General features: G+C 49.6%; 1 protein-coding gene across 3 annotated transcripts in view; it reads right to left on the reverse strand.

The window, feature by feature from the left end:
* Window positions 1-13,606, reverse strand: part of FAM3D (FAM3 metabolism regulating signaling molecule D) — a 34,345-nt gene extending 20,739 nt beyond the window's left edge. For 2 of the 3 annotated variants that reach the window (XM_017894232.1, XM_017894230.1), the window contains exons 1-3: window positions 13,322-13,605; window positions 2,306-2,356; window positions 423-530 (exon numbers count right to left, since the gene is read on the reverse strand). In XM_017894232.1, coding sequence (XP_017749721.1) covers window positions 423-530; window positions 2,306-2,318 — 121 coding nt within the window. In that variant the 5' untranslated portion in view covers window positions 2,319-2,356; window positions 13,322-13,605. Of the gene's footprint in view, window positions 1-422; window positions 531-2,305; window positions 2,357-13,283 lie in introns of all 3 variants that reach the window. The other variant, XM_017894231.1, reaches the window with a different exon arrangement.
* Between the last annotated feature and the right edge of the window lie 7,054 nt (window positions 13,607-20,660).

Here is a 20,660-nt window from a genome sequence, read left to right on the forward strand (position 1 = left end):
AGGGTGGGTGGTGGGTGGGGGGGACCTGCATGAAGAGATACAGGAAGAGGGAGCAGCAGGTGCAGGTGAAGACACTCAATACATGACTTTCTTTCTTCCCTTCCTCCCACCTCCCTTCCTTCTGTTCTTCCTCCCTCTGTTCTTCTTCCTTTCTTTCCTTCCTTCTTGGGGTCACCTTTTTTCTAAGTGGTCCTTGATGTGGGCACATGTGTTGCCCAGGGCCTTGCAATGCACCTCTGTTCCCCATGGACTCCACCCTTCCTGGCAGCCTGGGGGTGCCCCCTCTCCCTCCAATGGCTGGGGTCCCAAAGGCAGCACAGCTTGTCATGTCTCCAGGGTCACCTAGGGATGGAGGGAAGAATATGTCTTCATCCTCCAGGCATGGTCTGCAGTTCCTGCCCCCAGCATTGAGCCCCACTCACCCAGCCAGCGTGGCAGACGGATGGTTTTCACGCTGGAGCTCAAGTAACTTCGAACAAAGATCCATGTCGTGATTATGGCAAAGATGAGGGCCAGGAGGCGAAGCACACCTGCTGAGCAAGGGGATGTTGCCAGGAGACCACAGAGCCAAGACCACATCGCAAGACCATGTGTGAGTTCTTCCCGAGCTGCACAGACCCCATGCTATAGGCTCAGACCACATCCACGCTGGGGACCAGACCATGGGACCATGTGGTAAGACCATGTGTGAATTTGTCCAGTGGCCAGATGGTGAGATTGTGCTGCCAGGTCCTGTGGCAACATTTACCCAAGTGGGTCCCCTGGGAGAAAAAGTTAAAAATGTACCTGCCTGGGCTCCACTTAGCCCTCCAGAGAGAGAGAGTCTCTAGCAATGAGACCAGCATTCTGGACCTTTCTATAGCCCCTTAAGGGGAGGCCTGAGAACTGCAGTGGGAGGGCAGGACTCTGGGAGGGGAGCTCTGGAACAGGAGTAAAGAAGGCTGTGGCCAGTGCTCAGGGCAGCCAGCAGTGCTGTGTGACTCTGAGCAGGAGCTCAGCCTCTCTGAGCTGGAGTCCCTCAGGCACAGAGCAGACATGGTAACACCCTTGCCCCTGAGCTTGTTGACAGGGATATTGTAGTTGTCAAAAGTAGGCAGCCTCCAGGTGGCTTGAGGTTGGGGCTGCCCCCCCACAGTTTCCATCAATTCTCCCTCAAGGCCTCCACAAATAACTGCACACTGGACTTGCTGTGCAGCTTCCACACAAGCCACAGCTCCCTGATCCCTGCCTCATGGCCAGATTGCTTTCTGATTCCCCCATGTGATTGGGGAACAACCCCACACATGGGGATGAGCCACCTGGAGTTCTCTTTCTTTACAGGGACCAGAAAGCAGGCTCCATTTCACATCCCTGCTGCCTTCTGAATCAGACCCACCCATTCTGCTGTGACCCTCGAGGCGCAGGCCCAGCTGTGGCACCCCTCCCTCTGACCTCCCTGTCGGCATCTCCCCTGCTCCTCAGCCCTGAATTCAGCTCTAGAGCCTTGAACTAGTCTCTGACTACTCAGGCTGGGGAGAAGGCCTGCTGGGTCCTGTGGGGCGGGATGCAGGTCTGTGGGGGCGTGGTCTTCAATGGCACAGCATGGCTCTAGGCACCCAGAATTCCTCTTGGGTATCAGCTCATGTTCACACAGAACTCACTTTTGTGCCAGGCACCATGTGAGCAACTTTTGAATACATTATCTCAGTTCATTCTCTGAGTAACCCTGTGTGCTGGATACTATTGATTATTCCCATTTTACTTATGAAGAAACTGAGAGGCGGTCACTTCCCCACTGTCACTTGGCTGGTAAGTGTCAAAAGTGGGGTTTAAACCCAGAGAATTAAGCTGACTTCAAAAACCTGTGCTGCTGACTCCTTACAGCTGTTCTGGAATGCAAATGAGGCAGGTGCATTTTCTGTTTGCTGCCTCAGTTTCCCTCTCTGTACAGAAGGGGGTACAGTATGAAGGTGTGGACTAGAAGGCCTTTGCCTCCCTTGTGCCCAGCCCTATGGTGTAAAAATTCTAGAATAGCCCTCCTTGAGGTAAATATTTTTGTCTCTAATTTCCAACCAGGCCAAGTGTTTCCAACATGGGCACTCTCAATGATCCCAGCCAGGTGGGGCCTCTGTGCAGAAGTTCCTCCTGCCCTTCAGCCTAGAGACGGGAAATCACCTCTTCTACTCTTCCAGGCTCCCCTGGATTGCTTTTCTCCTGGAATTTGGGCCTGACCATTTGAGAACAGATGCAGCCAAATCACTGTGAGCCCAGAATGGGTGGACACAGCTGACAGAAAAATGCCTCCAAAACCAATTTCAGAGCCTACCTGACACTCTCATCCTGTCCAGATGAAGGGTGGCTTGGGGTCAGCTTCCACCTATGGAGAGAAGAAAATCCAGTTGGAAACTGGCATCAGGTCTGCAAGTGACCAGGCCTGAAGATGAGGGACAGGGACCTCTACCTGGGGAGATCAAAATTCTTTCAGTTGGGTTCCTCACCACCTGCCATGTGAACAAGAGAGCAATTTTCCTCTTTTCCTGTCTGCCTCCACCTCTCCTTCACTCTTGCCCCTGGAATTTTATATTCAATTCGCCATGTTTTTTTGAAGTGCAGAAAATAGAGGAAGGTGTAGTCTGGTAAGCCACTGTCTTTTGGAATATTTGATTTATTCACTTATCCATCTATCCATTTGTTCATCCATCTGTTCACCCATCCATCTGGCAATCCATCAGTTGATTTATCCATCCATCCATCCATCCTCTATCCATTCATTTTTCCACCCATCTATCTATCCTCTATCTACCTGTCCATCTATCCTTTCATCCATCTGTTTGGCCCTCCTTCCCTTCCTTCCTTCCTACCAGCCAGCCAGCGAGGTTGAGCTAGCTAGCTGCAGTGAAATCATCAGGGAGCAGAAGCCCAAACGATCCCTGTGGTTTGTTTATTGTACCAAATAAACAGTAATCACAACTCACATATTACAGGTGACTTTGTGCCAGGTGCCATCTATGCATTATCTCTTTAATCCTCACAACCCCCAAGTTAGGAATGAGTAAGCAAGACTCAACGTGGCTAAGCCCAGGGTTATTCAGCTTGCAAGGGTGACAGCCAGAATGTGGATGCAGGTTTCCAGCTGCTGAACACTCCCTGACACCCCCTTCCTCCGCCCTACTGGGGTCTCACTGCCAAGAATTTTTATCTCAGAGGAGGGTTGAAACCAAAGTTTCCTCCCTTATTCAGTTCTGAGCAGAGCAGAGTCATCTTTCTCTCCACCTCCCCCTGTGTCACCCTCCAGGTGCTGGGCAGTTACCAGTGATTTGCAGGAGCTTTGAAACCCCCAGGAGGTCTGTGGAGACTTAGAGGACAGGAGGTCTTTGGTCCCAGACTTCGCACACCAGCTCCAAGGCAGCAGGTAACCTTCTCTGACTGTGATGACCTCTCCCACAGCTCTTCCTGCCCCTCCCACCCCAGAATCTTTATCCTAAAAATCCATCTCAACAGACATGGTCTCCAAAGTTCAACTGCCAAAGGCTGAGACCTGAGACAGGAGACTGGGCTCACGCCTGGCACAGCCCCCAACACCCTCTTCAACCTTGGGCAAGTCTGTTCACCTCCTTGGCCCTCCTGTATGTACACTGAGAGGTGCTCTGTCTGGACCAGTCATTAATGTTTAAGCAACAACAACAACAACAGCAACTACAAAACCACACCTCCTCTTGTGAATTGTAACAGTCCTCCTACCGCCCTGATCCTACTCCTCTAGGGCCTTCCACGTTAGAAAACCGGGCTGTCACTTGGCTCTACCTACAGACAAATTGTGGAACTTTAACTTCCTGAAATTCAGATCACCAGCTTTTTTTTTTTTTTCCAGATAAAAAATATATTATGATCATGACTGCGCTTCAGATGTGACCTACAGTCCAGGAACCTAGGTTCCTGGATGAGACTCAAAAGATTTGGGAGGAACCCCATGTTAGAGGAGCCAGGAGAGTCAGTGGCTGGACAGGATGGAAGGACAGGGACAGGGTCAGACAGATGGGGTTGGATGGACAGACAGACATGAATATTCACAGAGGGTGTGCACAGAGACATTCCAGTCTGGGACAGAGGTGAAGTGGGAGAGGGAGAGAAGGGGGAGTGGGGAAGAGAGAGAGAGAGAGAGAGAGAATGAGAAGAGGGAGACAGAACAAGTACTTTTAATATGCGCACGCAGATTCAGAGAGAAACACTCAGAGACAGACAAGAGAGATACGGACAGAGACAGAGGGTAGGGGACACACACCTGGGCAGAGGGCTAGCCTCTTGATGTCTTGTCCATGCTAAGCAGGAAATCTGGCTTCAGGGCAGTGGGGTGGAGAGGGGCAGGGGCCAAGGGCCAGTCCCTGTTGGGCTGTGAGAGCTCCCGAGCCTGCTCTTCCTCTGGGCTGAGTTGCCCACCCAGCACCTGCAGGGCTATCTGGTGTCCTGAGTTTCTAGCCTGCTCACCCTGGCAGCCCGTGAGAGCTCTGGAGCTGGGGCCCAGGACTGGCCTGCTGGGGTGGGGAGGGAGAAAGAGCAGGTACGTAGGTACAGGAACAGATACGCAGGGTGGAGCAAGAATCCCTCTGTAGCCACCCAAACCCAAAAGAGTGTGTTTTCTCCTTCTTCCTGTTGGAGATTGTCCCAACCTGTTATTCAGGTTACAAAGTTGCCCAGCAAAGGAACGAGGAGAAAACTTCTATTGCCCTGGGTGCTTACCTAGCCAGCCTAGCACGGCTAAGTTGGCTTCGGGGTGGTGTGTGTGCAAGTGGCAGTGGAAGGCGAGGAGGAAGGGCTGGGGACAAGGTGGGGTTGGTGAAGGCATGAATCACTGCAAGCCACCCCATTCCTCCTGCTGTCCATCCTCACTGTCCTTGGACGTCTCCCTCTGTCCTGCCCTTCCCCATAGCTCCCTTCTCATTTCTGGCTGCAGGTCAGCCGTGCGTGTAAGCCCCAAGCTTCTCTTTTCAATGGCAGGCCTAGGCTGCGGGGCATTGAGGAAGTGCTGGATATTTGGAAACTGAATGAATTGAATTCTTGCATCGTCCTGGAAGGTTAGAATGATTAAACTACCAGATAGAGAAGGAAGTTGAAGTTCAGAAAGGGGAAGTCACTTGTCTAAGGCCACACAGTCAGTTGTAGGGCTCATTTCTAAAGCATTCTCTGAGCATCCCTGGGAAGACTGGGGGAAATATGGCCGTGAGCAAGACAAGTTCTGGAGCAGCCCCAGGACTTTGCACTTCCGAGTCCCTCTGTCTGAACACCGTTTTCCTATTTCTTTGTCTGGAATACTCCTACTCATCTTTCAGGTCTCAGTGGAGAAATCACTTCAGGGAAGCCTTCCCTGACCCTCTGAGTCAAGGTTCAACACCTACCTGTGGTCCTGGATGGGAGCACATCCATTATGGCAGCCCGCCCTGTCATAAGCGTCTGGCCAATCAGAGCTTCGCAATTTCCCTGTGATTGGTTCAGTAGTGAGTATGTGACCCAAGCAAGGCCAACCAGACTTTGCCCTGCGATAGATGTATGGGAAACTGGGGAGAGAGAGGCTGTCTTCTCCCTGGAGATGCTAAGCCAGATGCAATAAATCTGGGGCTACTGAGGTCCCATCCTCAACCTCTATGGTGCATCCCTCCTGTGGTAGACGTGTCCTGCCAGCAGATGCAAATACAGGGGCAGAGCAGCTGGGGCAGTGCATGTGATCTCAGTCTTAAAAGAATCAGGCAGTGAAAGTCTGTGATATTGGGAAAAGAGGACGAATTTTTGGATCAGACAGACCTGGGTTTGCCACTTACTAGTTGTGTTTTTCCGCACATCTCTCCAGGCTTTGATTTCTTTCCTTTGTGGAAAGAAGGTGATGCTATCTACCTGTCCTGGAAGGGGTGTTGGGCAGTGAGGCCACCTGTCTGGAAGGGGTTCGCCAGCCTGGCAGGGTCCACTTGTCTCTTCCGTGTTGATAGGCCCCATTCACTCTGCTGCCTCTCGCCAGTGCACCTCCAGGGCATGATTCCTATTCGGATGTTTGTTCTTTCTGCAGACCCAAAATGCCATCACAGCATCTTTCTGCCTGCCAGTCTGTGACATTTCTTAAAGGCGCTACAGGAGCTAGGATGTCAGCCTTCCTGCTGCCTGTGGCCTTCTGTACACAGGGCCTTTCATCTCAACCATGACCTGTCCCAGAGCCACGATGGATAGAGAAAGAGAAGCCGTCTCTCCAGGATGAGAGTGTGGAGCAGTGCACCCTGGTGGAGAAATAAGTGGCTATTTTCCCTGCTTAAATCCTGGCTCCTGGCCCTTCCCCTGCATTCTGTGACTCTCTCCATGAAGGCACCTTGTCAGCTTTCACAGTCAGCCCTGATTTTCAGGCCAGCTTCCCCTCCAGGGAGTGGCTCTCAAAGGCCGTCTTCATCCGTGGCCGGATGCTAGCACCAAGGCACACAGTAGGTGTGCAGTAAATGTTGTTGGAAGGAAGGAAGTGGGTTACCATTTGGGAAAGGAAACTGGGAGGTAAAAAGCTAGGAGCTGCTCCCTCCATCTAAATGACTTTTTTTTTTTTTTTCCACCTCATTCCTAACATTTTTCTCCAAAGTAGAAGTCTGCCCAGAAGACATGCTCAGACACTAGAACCTGACTAGTCTCTTCTGGAAATTCAAGTCCGGCTATTTTTATCATTATCCTGGGAAATTCTGCAGACAGGGTGTGGTCACTAGGGGCAGAGGGGTTCTATCAGTTCTTCCTCTTCAGGCTTCTTTCTGCTCCACTTGTCTCTACCAACAATGCTGCTTGAGCAAGGATTCATTGCAGGGGGTGAATTCTGTGTGCATGAATGTGGAAGATAGAAACTCTACAGAGATAGTGACAGACCTGAGGGAGACAGACTCCAGAAGAAAGAGACAAGACTGAGGTAGAGAGACAAGCAGAATGAAAAAGAAACAGAGACACTCAGAGACTGGAAGTGACTGGCATATCAACATACACACAGGCGCACATGTAGGCATGCATGCACGTGAGTCAGAGCACTGCCATGGGTCCTGCCCTGAACCAGGGGGTGTGCAACCCTGCCCAGCCCCAGTTGTCCCTTGCTGTGAGTCTCTCATCACCCCCAAAAGCCATCCTGAACACCCGCAATTGTGGCCCGGGCCTGTGTGAAGTAATCAAAGTAACCAGAGGCCCCCTTTCATCCTCTAAATGGTCCTTCTTATAAACACCCAATATTTATGGGCAATTATTGATCATGTCACCAATACAGAGGGGGAGATAAACAGCGAATAAATCCATAAACAATAAGACTGGTGGTTTGAACAATTTGTTCCAGTGACATTTATTTTGGAAGGAAATAAGCCCATTATTCGCTGTTTTAATTTTATTTATTGGTGTTAATGGTTTTCTCCAGCTGTGGCCAATGGTAGAATTATTGGGCCAGTCAGAGCTGCATGGCAGGAAATGCAAGAAGACACAAAAAGGTGCAGGATTCTGAGGGTTTTTACTCCTCAAGTTCCTGGGGTGCTTCCCGGAATAAGACAACAAATGCCACATGCCAGATACTACCCTGAGACTCTGACTTATTTTAACTAATTTAATCTTACAACAGCTCAATGAAGAAGTAAGGGAAACTGAGGCACAGGGGTCAAGTCATATAGCTGGTGAGAGTCAAAGATAGAAAAGATCCCAGAAATAAGCCCAGGCGATGTGTGTCAGGAGACCACATTCTTAACCACTTTGCCCAACTCACGTACAAGTTGTAAAGGACCAGATAGCAAATATTTTGGGCTTGGCAGGCAATATGTTCTTTTACAACTACTCAACTCTGCCTTTGTAGGAGGAAAGCATCCACAGACAATATGTAAATGAATAAATGTAACTGTGTTCCAATAAAACCTTATTTATAAAAACGTGTGGCTGACTGCATTTGACCTGTGGGCTGTTGTCTGCCCACCTCTGCCCTAGGTGTGGCCTCTTTTAGCTCCAGGTGGACCCGGGCCTCAAGTGTTCGTTTTGCTGAGCTTCAGCTTGCCTGGGTTTGGCTCAGCCAAGGTGAGGGAGAAAGGAGGCTCCCATGGGATAAGACTGAGTTTCTAAGATTCTGTTCTTGCACCCCCATGTCTCTCACCAGCCAGTACCCTCCTCAGGGGGGTGGTTCCATGAGCTCTGCTCACTTGGCAGGGGTCAGCCACCTCTCCCCTCTCCCCAGATAGGTTTTAGGGAGACTTTCCTCCCATTCACCTGACAGATCATCCTCTGAAGGTGCCACACTCAGTACCTGGTCCCCAGGTCACCCTCAGTAAGTGGCATCTTCAGTCATATTTGCACCCTTCCACTTTGCAGAGACCTTGTGTGGCCTGGGAATTGGGAGTCTGTATAACATGGTGGCTAAGATTGGGGGCTTTGGTGCCCATCTAGGTCCTGCCGTGGGAGTGTGGACACAGTCCTCTCCTGGCCTCAGCTTCCTTTCACATGGCCATCATGATCTCTAATTTAGTGAAGATTAAAGGCAAGAATGCACCCAAAACCCAGCACCCGGCACAGACGAAGTGCTCTGCAAGTAACAGTTGTTAATCAAGCAGGCCTTCTTGCCCTCTCCCTTGGAGATGCTCCTCGAACCCTCCATCCCCCTTCTCAAGGAGGCAGAAATAGGCTGAAGAAGAGGGTGTGCTCCACATGGAAAATGGGTTCCTCCAGGTCCCAGCAGAGCAGCTAGAGAGAGAGGAAGCCATCTGGACAGACACACAGCCCTTTCCCTTCCCTCCAGTGTCTGAGGGGATGGGGGAAATCTCAGGATACTGGACATCTTCAGGTCCATTAACCCCAGAGGCCAGTGTGTGCCCCAGAATTTCTCTCTGCTGAAAGCTGGGCGTGCATCTCCAGAGAGGACTAACTGGATCAGGGTGGGGCTGCATGGAGTATCCGGGTTCACCCTCTGACCCTGCAGGCCTGCTGCTGGCCTGTCAGAATCACTTCAGCAGGTCAAGCATGAAGCATGAAGAGATTCACCTCCCGCCCAGTGGGTAATTCATTCATTTCCGTCTGAGACAGCTGGGTCTTGACCTCTTTAATTAGCCAACGTGGCAGCCTCCACAATGAAGTCAACAGTGGCTTGGGAAGCCATTAGGAGATAAGTCTTACCTGGGAAGGCACGGGATCAAGAGATCTCACTGAAGAAGCAATAATCTTAATAACAATCACAGTAATAATTCTAATAAATATTATTAATATTCTGCCAATATTAAGCCCTGTGTCTTTTCATTTAAATCTCCCAACAATCTTACTGGCAGATTATTTTTCTTAACTGCATTTACCAGTGAGGAAAGAGCTTTAGAAAGAGTAAGTGGCTGGTCCAGAGTCACATAGGTAGAATGACTTATGTGTTACTGCCATCCGTGACTTGGCTAACAGTAGTTTAATAAAGTAGGGGCAGTTGGAATCGGGGTGGACATCTGTTTCCCCTTCTTCTGCTGACCACCCTAATTTTCCTTTGGGAACCAACCCCTCCCTCTCAGGTAGCTACTCCCTTCTCTGGCTCCAGGGCTGATTCTGTGGTCCTGGCCTAGCAGATGAGTGTGATCTATCGCTGGGGTTCAGAGATGAGGTCAGACATGGGCAGGTGGCCCAAGCCAAGAAGACCAGAACCTTCCTAGAACTTTTTGTTTGTTTGTTTTTGGAATGGAATCTCACTCTGTTGCCCAGGCTGGAGTGCAGTGGCGATCTCAGCTCACTGCAACCTCTGCCTCCCAGGTTCAAGCGATTCTCCTGCCTCAGCCTCCGCAGTAGCTGGGACTACAGGCATCTGCCCCCATGCCCAGCTAATTATTATATTTTTAGTAGAGACAAGGTTTCACCCTGTTGGCCAGGCTGGTCTCAAACTCTTGACCTCAAATGATCCACCTGCCTCAGCCTCCTGAAGTGCTGGGATTACAGGTGTGGGCCACCATGCCTCGTCTCCTCCTAGCACTTTTGAAGGACTTTCCAGGAGAGTGGAGCTGCCTTTCTGCTGGAGAGGCTAAGTTGGGATGACTCCGAACTGGAGATGTTATACATGTCTTTGCCACCACATGAGTACAGGCTGTCTGAGCATAGAACAACATGGAGATAAGGCTCCCAGACATAGACACAGAGTGCTGGGGGTGTCATTTTAGCCCCCAGATCTGCCTTCTTGAAGTCAGAATTATCTCTGGACTTTCCTGTTGTGTATGTCGATACACGTCCTTCATTTGTTGGGCTGGTTGCAGTTGGTTTCTGTCACTTGACCTAGAAGATTCCTACCTGATGCACGATATTCCCATTTCAAACTACAGTTACATCTGCAAGAAAGACTCGGATTACATTCCCACCCTACTCCTTCCCTCCTGAGGTTTGAACACTTCAGTCCTCATGGGACCTAAAGAATCAGGCCAACTCTTGGCTTTTTCTCTGTGTCTTCAGCAACAGCCTCCTTCCTGATGGCTTCCATACCAGAAGCCACACTGCTCCTGACATTTTCACCAGAATATTCCTCCAACACAGAACCAATTGTACCTGCAGAAAGGTCCAAGGTCTTGGCTTCGTGCCTGGCTCCCAGCCTCTCCCTGGCCCTGCTGGGTGATTCCCAGCTCCTAGCTCCATGCCTCTGCTCATGGGGCTTTCTCCACCAGGGCTGCCCTCACCTCTCCTCGCCAGAGGAATCTCATACTTTGTGGAATGTGACCTTCTTTGTGAGGTCCCCCTTCTGCGGCCTGTGCAGGCCTGGATCACTGTCTCTGTGATGTGTGTGCGTGTGGGAAGGAGAGAAGAGTGTGGTGGCCAACAGCCTGGACCCTGGAGCTGGACTGCCTGGCCATAAAGCTTCTCTCTACCGTTCATAGCCTTGCCGCCTTGGGCAGGTTACCTCACCTCCTTAGGCCTCAGTAGTTCATCTGCAAAACGGGGATGATAAGACCTCCCATGCAAAGATACTGTATTTAAACCAGCTAATCCGTGTACAGTACTTGGCACCATTCTATAGACACAATCAACCCTCCATATGCATTGCCCATTATGGGGACTGCTGTTTGTACTGATCACATGGAACTTGTTCACATCTCTTGTACAGTGCAGTCCCTGACTCCCTTTACTCTCAATCATTGATGTTGACTAATTTATCTGATAGGCTGTGAACTTTCTGAGATAGTGTCTGATCATTTCTGAATGTCCAATTCCATGCAGACTGCCTGGTGCATAGGAGGTGCACAGCTTGGACAACAGCACTGTCCTATATTGTGCACCTACTACGTGGCAAGCATCGTGGTAGGTGCTTTGCACACATTGTCTTTTTCAAAATGCACATTGTCAAATCCCAAGGAATTTTCTATAGTCCTCATTCTTTTGAGATAAGGCAGGCTCAGACAAGCCCATAAGATAGGCAACTTGCCTAAGGTCACATGGCTGGGAAAAGGGCCGAACTGGGATTCAAATGCCAAAGGCAGGGTTGCTCTCCCCACAACCTCAAAGACAAATGTCTTTGTCTCCCCAGGCCCCTCCTTGGGGAAGCAAACCTCTGAGCCTCCAGAAGCAAGGGATTGGCACCAACTGTAGGAAATGTCTGCCCCTCTCCAGGGTACCTGCCCTCTGGGACTGCAGGCTGGGTGGGGGCTGCCAGTTCCCCAGGCAGGCTTGTGGGCTGCCCACCTGAAGTCTCACCAGGCCTGCCAGTAGTAGACAGGTAGGTCTCCTCCAAGGAGGAGCAACTGCCCCAGCACCAGGAAATGTTGGCAAATGATGACTTTGAACATCCCCCACCCCAGGGAAGTGCCAATGAGGAAGTTAGGCCCCTGGGTTCTGGAGGCTTCAACGTTCCTGTGGGAAGCAGCAGGGTCTGTGTGTGAAGATGGAGTTGAGCTCAGGAAGAGGTATGCACATGATGACCCTGAGACAGAAGCCCCTAAACCCTCAACCCTAAACCCGAGGACAGACAGGTAGATGCGCAGATTTGGGCAGATGCTGAGCAATGGCAAACTCCTCCCTGGCCCGTGCAGACCTGGGGGCGACCACCTCACTGACCTCACCTCCCACCACCAGCTACTATCCCTCTCCTGCCTGAGCCACTCTGCTCTCCTCTTTCTTTCCTCCTATTTCCCCTTCTCAGAGATTCTCCACTGACCCAATCTTTTGCTCCCCTGCCCTTCACTCCTGAAGGACCCGGCATTCTCTTGGGAGAAGTCTGCCCTGACTCCCACCCAGGCTATCTCCATGGCATATGTCAAAACTGTTTTGAAAATGACTATCTGTCCAAGTTTTCCCTTTCTGATTAGAACCATGTATCATACCTCGTCTTGTTAATCATTGTGTCTTGTTTACCTGACATGCAGGGACTGCCCAATTAATGCTCACTGGATGAATCATCTAGAAGGACACTCTTGTACCCAGGCAGCCCACTTCCAGCCATGGACTTAGAATCCACTGCAGCGTAGAGTCAGTGTGGCATAGTGGGCAGGAGCGCAAGCTTTGCAGCCAGATTGCCTGGGCAAGTTATTAAATCTCTCAGTACCTTGGCTCCCCATCTACGGTGTGGGAATAATCATGGTGCTTTCCTTGTAGAGGTGATAGGAAGATTAAATGTGTTATTACATGGAGAGCACTTAGCACATCATACATGTTATTTTATGTACTTTAGTGATGATTATCATAGTTGTGTAGACAATGAGAACTTCAGGGATTGATAGGGGATATTCAGACTCTCCCATTTTACAGATGAGGAAACCGAGTCTTAGTGAAAGGGACTAGCTCAACATTACATAGCTAGAAAATCTCTCAAGTCCATGCACCTCATGACTTTTCGGATCATTACCTTATGAGAAAAATGAGATTTGGGGCCAATGAACAACATTCCTTTCATTTTATTCATTTTCAAATATTTGTGTGGCTCACTGTTGATCATCGGAATTTTTTTTGAATAAATAGATGAGTGAATGAAAGAATAAATGTTGGGGGCCCCTATAGTTAAGGAAAAAACCCTGCAGTATGGGTTATCAAATCCCTGGCTGGCATGCCCTACAGTTCCCTTTTGTGCCCAGGGCAGACATAGCTAATCAATCATAGCATGCTTTTGCCTGAGCCCGAACCCAGCCCCAGAATCCTTCTTATCACAGTCTAATTTCATTGATCAGGCATGGTGCCTCAGATGAAATCTGTTTGCCTTCCTGAGTCTGATCTCAGGAATCTCTTCGATTATGTGGTTTCCTTCTTTTTTTCCTTTCATCATTCCATCTCAGGCTCTTTCACTCCTATTTCCCACCCTCCCCACCTCCATTTTCCCCTCTCTCAATCTTGTGTACCTGGAGGCATAGCCCTTTCCATTCTTGGGGGGACGTACCCGAGGGCTCGAGGCTCCCACTTCCCTGCTTCGATGGAGAAGGCGAGGTGGTCCAGCAGGTGCCGTGGGTCCCTGACCCAGCTGACCGCCACCCTGGGCCAGCTTCTGAGAGTCCCACCTCCCAGTTGCTGGAGGGGTAGTGGCCTCACAGGCGGCCTTCCTCTAGATGCAGCGGGCACAGAGGGTGAGACGGAGTGTTGTGGGCCGCCAGTGGGCCAGCTGCTCCTGCCCTGCGCAGGCTCTGCCCCTCCTTCAAGGAAGTTTGCTATCCACTCTCCCTGCCCTGTTAATCTCATAAGGAAGGAGGAAGTTTAATCTAAGTGCTCATGGGGGAGGAAATGAGTCTAAAGTCTTGCCTGGCTGAGGAGTGGCTTAGAGCCTGCCTAGGGCCTGAGGAGAAGGGCCATGCCTGTTCCCTTCCTGTAGAGCTATCCTGGCCTTGGCAAGGGAGGTTTGGGTGGGAATTCAAGCAACTTAATCAGGAACGAGATACCACAATCTGCCTTCGAAAACAGCCAAAAAACCTTACAAAAAACCCGACCCTGTGCTAACAACCTCCCCAGACTCTGGGGGTTGTAGGGCCGGTAAAGCGAGTAACTGCAGCTGATGATCACGTGCTCTGAGGTTCTGGACTGGAGTCCGGGGGTGCTGGAGGGGTTGGCTGGGAAGAGGGGAACCCAGGCAAGAAACTTGGGACAGGAAAGACGGAGGAGGTCAAAGGCGACTGCAAGATATTAAGCTTGGATGATGGAAAAGGGAGGCTCCTTGGCCAAGAACGAGGAAGATGGGGGAGAGGAAGTGGTTTGGGGAAAGGTTCTGGATTTGGGTTGGGGCACACTGAATTAGAGGTTAAAGCTGGAGGGTGTGGGGTGTGGATAAAGGGAAAGAGGGAGAAAGAAAAGAAGGGCTGGTCAGTGGTAGACTTTTAGTGAAATGGTAAATGCAGCCTTCGTCTCCCTTCTCTCTTCTTAGGACCCAAGGTACAATGAGAGGGGCTCAGCTTCCCCCTCCCCTGATCCAGCACCCCCAGGCTTTGTCACAAATCATGGTCTTTTTCCCAAATGCTTCCCTCTTAGGAGGAGTTCTTGCCTCGGTCCTTGGCACACAGGCTCCTGGCGACTTCCTCCCTTGTTTGCTGACTCTGAATGCTTCCGTAGGCTATGTAGTCCACTTGGAAGGAATATTCAGGGGCATGAGATCCAGCAGCTGGTCAGGAAATAAAGATGCGTGCCCAGGGAGCTGGTGCAAGGGAAGAGCAGGGAGCAGACCCTGTGTGATGAGGTGCCTGGAGTGGCCCCAGTTCTGCTGTTCCAGCTGCCCATCCCCAGGTAGGCATGTGGGCCCCACTCAGGGTGTACCCCAGGGCCAGACAATGCTTCCCTGCACCCTGACTGGCTTTAGGACTAGCCCTGTCCTCTGTCCCACCTCATCGCCTCTTGTTCTCCCTTCTTTTGCTAGGACAGCTCTGCCCATGACTAGTGCCTGGGTCTTGTTCAGACCTGACCTGCAGTGTCACCTCCTCAGGGGGGCCCTCCTGACCCTCACTTCCAATGTAAATAAGCACACAAGTGTAGGGGAGTAAAAATGACTTTCTCTACCCTTCTAGCTTCCTTACTGGTCAGGAATTAAACTGACAGCAGGGAGAATAACAGGAGAAAAGGTACAGACATTTATCACATGCATGGGGGCATCCCAGGAAAGAAAAGGAACTCCTACACCCAGTGAGATTTAGAAGCTTGTATACCCTCTTCACAGGGGAGGCAGGGGTGGGGTGTCAGCACCGTAGGGGAGAGTGAATGATTTCTGGGGAAGACGAGTGGACCTCAGCAGGACAGGTGATGACAGCCTGTGACAAAGGCTATCTGGACGTGGTGTGGACCTTCAGACTCCTGTGAAATGAGCCAGCCAGGCTGCATTTACCATTTCACTAAAAGTCTACCACTGACCAGCCCTTCTTTTCTTTCTGGCAGATAAGATTCCCTGGGTGGAGATTCATGGCCACTGTGTTACCTCTGGAGAATCTGTCTTTAGACAGAAAAGGAAAACTCGGAAAGCCCCTCCCTGCAGTTGCTGTTCCCCAAGTGACCTCAGTTCAAAGTCTCAAAGTGGCATATTTTGGGGTGTTATTTCGAAACTCCTTCACAAGCAAATCATTTAAAATTGAGACATTCTGTGAAAGAACCCATGAAAGTGATTCCAGAACTTTTCTCAGCGGGTCATCAGGGAAGGCCTCTCTGAGAAGGGGTGCTTTGAGATGCTGTGGTAACAAACGAACATAGACCAGCGACTTAACAACACAGCTGTGTATCTAACAGCTCTGGAGGGCAGGAGCTTGATATCGGTCTCACTGGGTTGGAATCAGGGTGCTGGCAGGCTTGCATTCCCTTCTGGAGACTCCAGAGGAAACGTTTTTTGTCTTTTCTAGTGTCTAGAGGCCACCTGCATTCCTTGGCTGATGGCCCCTTCCTCCATCTTCAAAACCATCTTCAAAACATTGCTATGTTGGGTCTGCATGACAATTCTTCCTTCCTTACATGTCCCTCTACTCTTTTCTGCTTTCATCTTCCACTTTTAAGGACCCGGTGACAACACTAGGTCCACTTGGATAATCCAGGTTACTCTCCCTATCCTAAGGTCAGCTGATGGGCAACTCTAATTCCATTTGAGACCTTAATTCCCCTTCCCTCGGTTATGTTATATATTCCCATGCTCCAGGGATCAGGATGTAGACATAATCCCATTAGGGTGCCAAGAGTCTGCTAATCACAGGTGCAATTGTGTTTCATTTTCTTTATCGAACTTAACAGCCTGAAATGATATTTCCTGACTATTGTTTACTTGTCACCTGTCTTGCTCTACTGCAAAGCAAAACCCAAGAGGGCAGGGACCTTGCAGGTGCTGCTCATTAGAACAAAGACTTACTGAATGAATGGATCGGATGATTGAACTTGAGCTAATTTCTGCATCAGAGTTAACACAGACAGCACTGGTCTGACAGCCAGGAGCTGTGACCCCCACTGCACCCTCTGAAGTTGTGTGACCTGGAGCCTTCCTTTCCCCTCTCTGAGTCTCAGACATTCTCACCGCAGCCCTGGGAGGAAGGAAAGGCACAGGGCAGCCACCCTGAGGTCTTCAGATCTTGAAGGAGTTAATTGCTGTCATGAAATCATCGCTTATTTCCTCCCAATGGCAAAGGCCTTGCTGAAGCAGCAGCCCGAGCAGGTATCTGAGGAACACTCTCCCCAGCGTACACTCGGGAGCAGTCAGTGGGGTCTGGTATTGGTGCTGGTTCCTGGGCATGCCACCCCCCTGCCCCACCGCCCCCTGCCTTACCACCTCCCACCACCACCCAACCCATGACACAGGTGGAGAACATGGGTCCTGGGTCAGACAGGCCTGCTTGTATGTCCTAACTCTGTTTGCGACCAGTGGGGTTACCGTGGTGAAAAATTTCCCCTTCCTAAGCTTCATTTTCTCTTCTATTAAGAAGGATAATCTCTGTATTATAGGGTGGTCAAGAGAATAAAGGAAGAGAGTACATTGGAAGGGCCTGGCCCATAGTAGATGCTCAGTAAATGCTGCCTGTCATCATCATTACTTCTTATTGGTGTAATATCACCTGTGAATCAGAATTTCCTGGTGAAAGAGATCAGAATGCCTTCTCTTCTGTCTCAGAGGGCAACATTGACAGAGTGGGTATCAGTGTCAAGTCTAGATACAGGGCTTGGCAGGAGGTCTTGAAAGTACAATAATTGGTGATTCATCCTTTCCCTGGGGTGTTGGTGCCAAAGGTTGCCGTGGTGGCAGGGAGGAGGTGGGAAGTGCCAACAGCCCTTTCATTGCCAATGAACTTGGACACTGCCTCTGCTGCCAGACAAGCTGTATATATACTTAGGGAAGTTATTGTAACACAAAAGTGTTCCTGGGAACAGACAACTCTCTGGCCCAGTGGGGCAGGGGTAAAAGAATTTACCAAGACAGTTGTAGGTAAAGAAAGGCAGGTTTGTTGCAAGGAGGCAGAGGGCAGCCTGCATGAGAGAAGCCGACTGCAAAGAAACAAAGGCTGGCTGGAGATCTTATAGGACGGTGCTGACGCTCTGTGCTGAAGACAGCTGTGCGCAGCACCACGACGCCAAGCTTGCAGTGAGCTCGTCTGCAGGTGTCTGGTGATAGCTGGGCGCAGGAAGATGGTGACTTATTTGTGCAGGAGGGCTGTGTTCTGGACCATGAAGAAAGGCAGACTTGTAGCTCATCTGCTTTCTCCTTTTGCTTTCCCCTGGTCCCACCAGCTTGACTCCCTTTCCCTAATTAGGACTCCACAGAAAGCTTATTTCTCTTATTTAGTTATAAAAATAATACAGTTCCATCATGAAAACTTTGGAAGGAAACGGAAGTGTGAAGGAAACAAATCAGGCAAGTACAGTCTCCCTTGGGGTTGGCTGTTGGCATCTTGGGCTATTCCTTTCCCGGTTGTGTTGTGTGGCTTTTCCCGTGCATCCAGCTCGGTATCCTCCTCTCTTCAATTGTTGTTACAGCTGGGGCATCTCCCTGGGTCATTAAAAACTTGTAAATGTGATTTCTTAATGACTGCAGATGATCACATGTCACAAAGCACTGTTTTCACCTCCCCTCCTCAACTCCGGGGCACTTAGTTTCTGTGTGTGTGTGTATTAAATTACACTACAATGAATCTTTACAGGCATATCTTGTGACTTTTGTGCACCTCTGTTTTCTTCTTTTTAAAAATAGCCCCTAAATCTATAACAATTTTAAAATGGGACCGACAATTCCAGTCTTCCCACTCCACAAGGTTTTATGAGGCTTAAAGGAGGAAACAGATATACAGGTGCTTTGAAAACCATGGAGAAAAGAGCCACCCAAATGCAAGGCCAGATTTTGAGCATTACCTGTTTAAGATAGGAGGTGTGTGTGTGTGTGTGTGTGTGTGTGAGTGTGTGTTCCTCAACAGTTGAGAGATAGATGAGGATGGAACTAGGAATAACAGCTACCACAGCATTCAACATTTATAGAGCACCTGCTGGGCACTCTATTAAACAAGATACATTCATGATCTGAATTCGTTCTAACAACCACATCGAGGGGAAGTACTAGTTTTACCTAGAGCTTACAAATGGGGAAACTGAGGCACAGAACAGTTAAGCAATTTGCTTGTGGAGACCCAGCTTCCAAGTGGGAAGTTGAGGAAGGACACATACACACCCTTTCCCTGACAGCTGTAGGCATCAGCACTGAGGGCCTCACAGCACTGCAATAGTGGATTCCCTGGGGCTTCAGAGCACCCAAGACCCCCAGTATTTCCTGAAATGATGTACTGTTCTTTATTGAGCATAGTCCAGTGTTCCTGGCAGGCTGACAAACTAATCTGAAGATTATTTCCCCAGAGCTGGGGTGGTTTCTGAATGAGAATGCTTCATCCAAAGGGAAAAACCCAGAGGAGAAAAACCCACCCCAGCACGTCTGAGACAAAATGGCAGAGCGGAGTTACCGTATGTGTACATGAGTGTGTGTGCCTGCGGGTGTGTACCAAGTGTGAGTATCCAGAGATGTGTGTGTGTGTGTGTGTGCATGTGTATGCACAGGAGTACACAGATGTGAGTGGCTATATAGGCTGTATTTGACCTTCTGGGTAACCAAAGACAGAAGAGTTGGCTCACCAATGGGATAAATGACCACTGCATCGATTTTTCTAGTTCTAATCTTTGAGGAGAAACTAGAACAGGCAGTAATTTATTTACATTCCCTTCAGCATTTTTCACAGCAGCCACAAGCCTTGATAACAAAAGGAAGCCAGGTGCGCTTTGAAGCCACAGCAGAAAGGCACAAAGCATGACTACGCCAAGTGTGTCAGCAAGAAACTACCAACAATTTAGTTTCCCTCACCTCGGTAATTGACCACATCCAACGTGGCCATGTGTGCCTCATGGCCTGATCAGCTTTGTAATAAAATCAGTGCCTCGGCTTGAGAGACGAAGTTGAGGTTATCATACTAACTGAGTTATAAATTTCCCTTGCGAGCATTAATAATTCATTCTTCCATTCATTTATTTCCATTCATTCATTTATTCCTTTATTTAACGCTACTGCTGTTCCTTTGAACAACAGCAATGACAAGCCATGAAGTAGAAGCCTTTCCATCGGTGCTGAGGACTGGAGTGGGCGGTGGGCACAGGAGCTCCTGCACTCAGAGGCATTGCTCACTGGTCACCAGCCACTCTGTCCACAGTGTGTCTCCAACTGTGGGTGGGTGGAGGGGTAGGGTGGTTGAGTCAGGTCCCAGTCTGATGGGTCTCACTGAGATAAAATCAAGGTGTCACAGGGCTACATTCCTTTCCGGGGGCTCCTGGGAAAACTCATTTCCTTGCCTTTTCTGATATCTAGAGGCTACTCACTCTCCTTGACTCATGGCTTCCATCTTCAAAGCCAGTGAGGTTGCATCTCTATGGCCCTTCTTCCATTGTACCATCTCCCTGATGCTCATTCTTTTGCCTCCCTCCCTCTTTCCCCTTATTTTTATTTTTAGAGATGGGATCCTGCTGTGTGGCCCAGGTTGGTCTTGAACTCTTGAACTCAAGCAATCCTCCTGCCTCAGCCTCCAGAGTACCTCGGACTACTGGAGTGAACCTCATGCCTGGCTCTTCTTTCACTTTAAAGGAACTTTGTGACTACATTGGGGTTCCCCAATAGTCCAGGAAATTCTCCCAATTTTTAAAAAATCATACTTTAAGTTCTGGGATACATGTGCAGAACATGCAGATTTATTACATAGGTATACAGGTGCCGTGGTGGTTTGCTGCACTCATCAACCCATCATCTACATTAGGTATTTCTCCTAATGCTATCCCTGCCCTAGCTCCTCATCCCCTGACAGGCCCCGGTGTGTGTTGTTCCCCCACCATGTCCATGTGTTCTCATTGTTCATCTCCCACTTATGAGTGAGAACATGCGGTGTTTGGTTTTCCGTTCCTGTGTTAGTTTGCTGAGAATGATGGTTTCCAGCTTCATCCATGTCCCTGCAAAGGACATGAACTCGTCTCTTTTTACGGCTGTGTAGTATATGTGCCACATTTTCTTTATCCAGTCTATCATTAATGGGCATTTGGGTTGGTTCCAAGTCTTTGCTATTGTGAACAGTGCTGCAATAAACATACATGTACATGTGTCTTTATAGTAGAATAATTTATAATCCTTTGGGTATACACCCAGTAATGGGATTGCTGGGTCAAATGGTATTTCTGGTTCTAGATCCTTGAGGAATCGCCACACTGCCCTCCACATGGTTGAACTAATTTACACTCCCACCAGCAGTGTAAAAGTGTTC

Source organism: Rhinopithecus bieti, unplaced genomic scaffold, assembly GCF_001698545.2.
Source record: "Rhinopithecus bieti isolate Rb0 unplaced genomic scaffold, ASM169854v2 scaffold_21649, whole genome shotgun sequence".
In the NCBI taxonomy this organism is placed as follows: domain Eukaryota; kingdom Metazoa; phylum Chordata; class Mammalia; order Primates; family Cercopithecidae; genus Rhinopithecus; species Rhinopithecus bieti.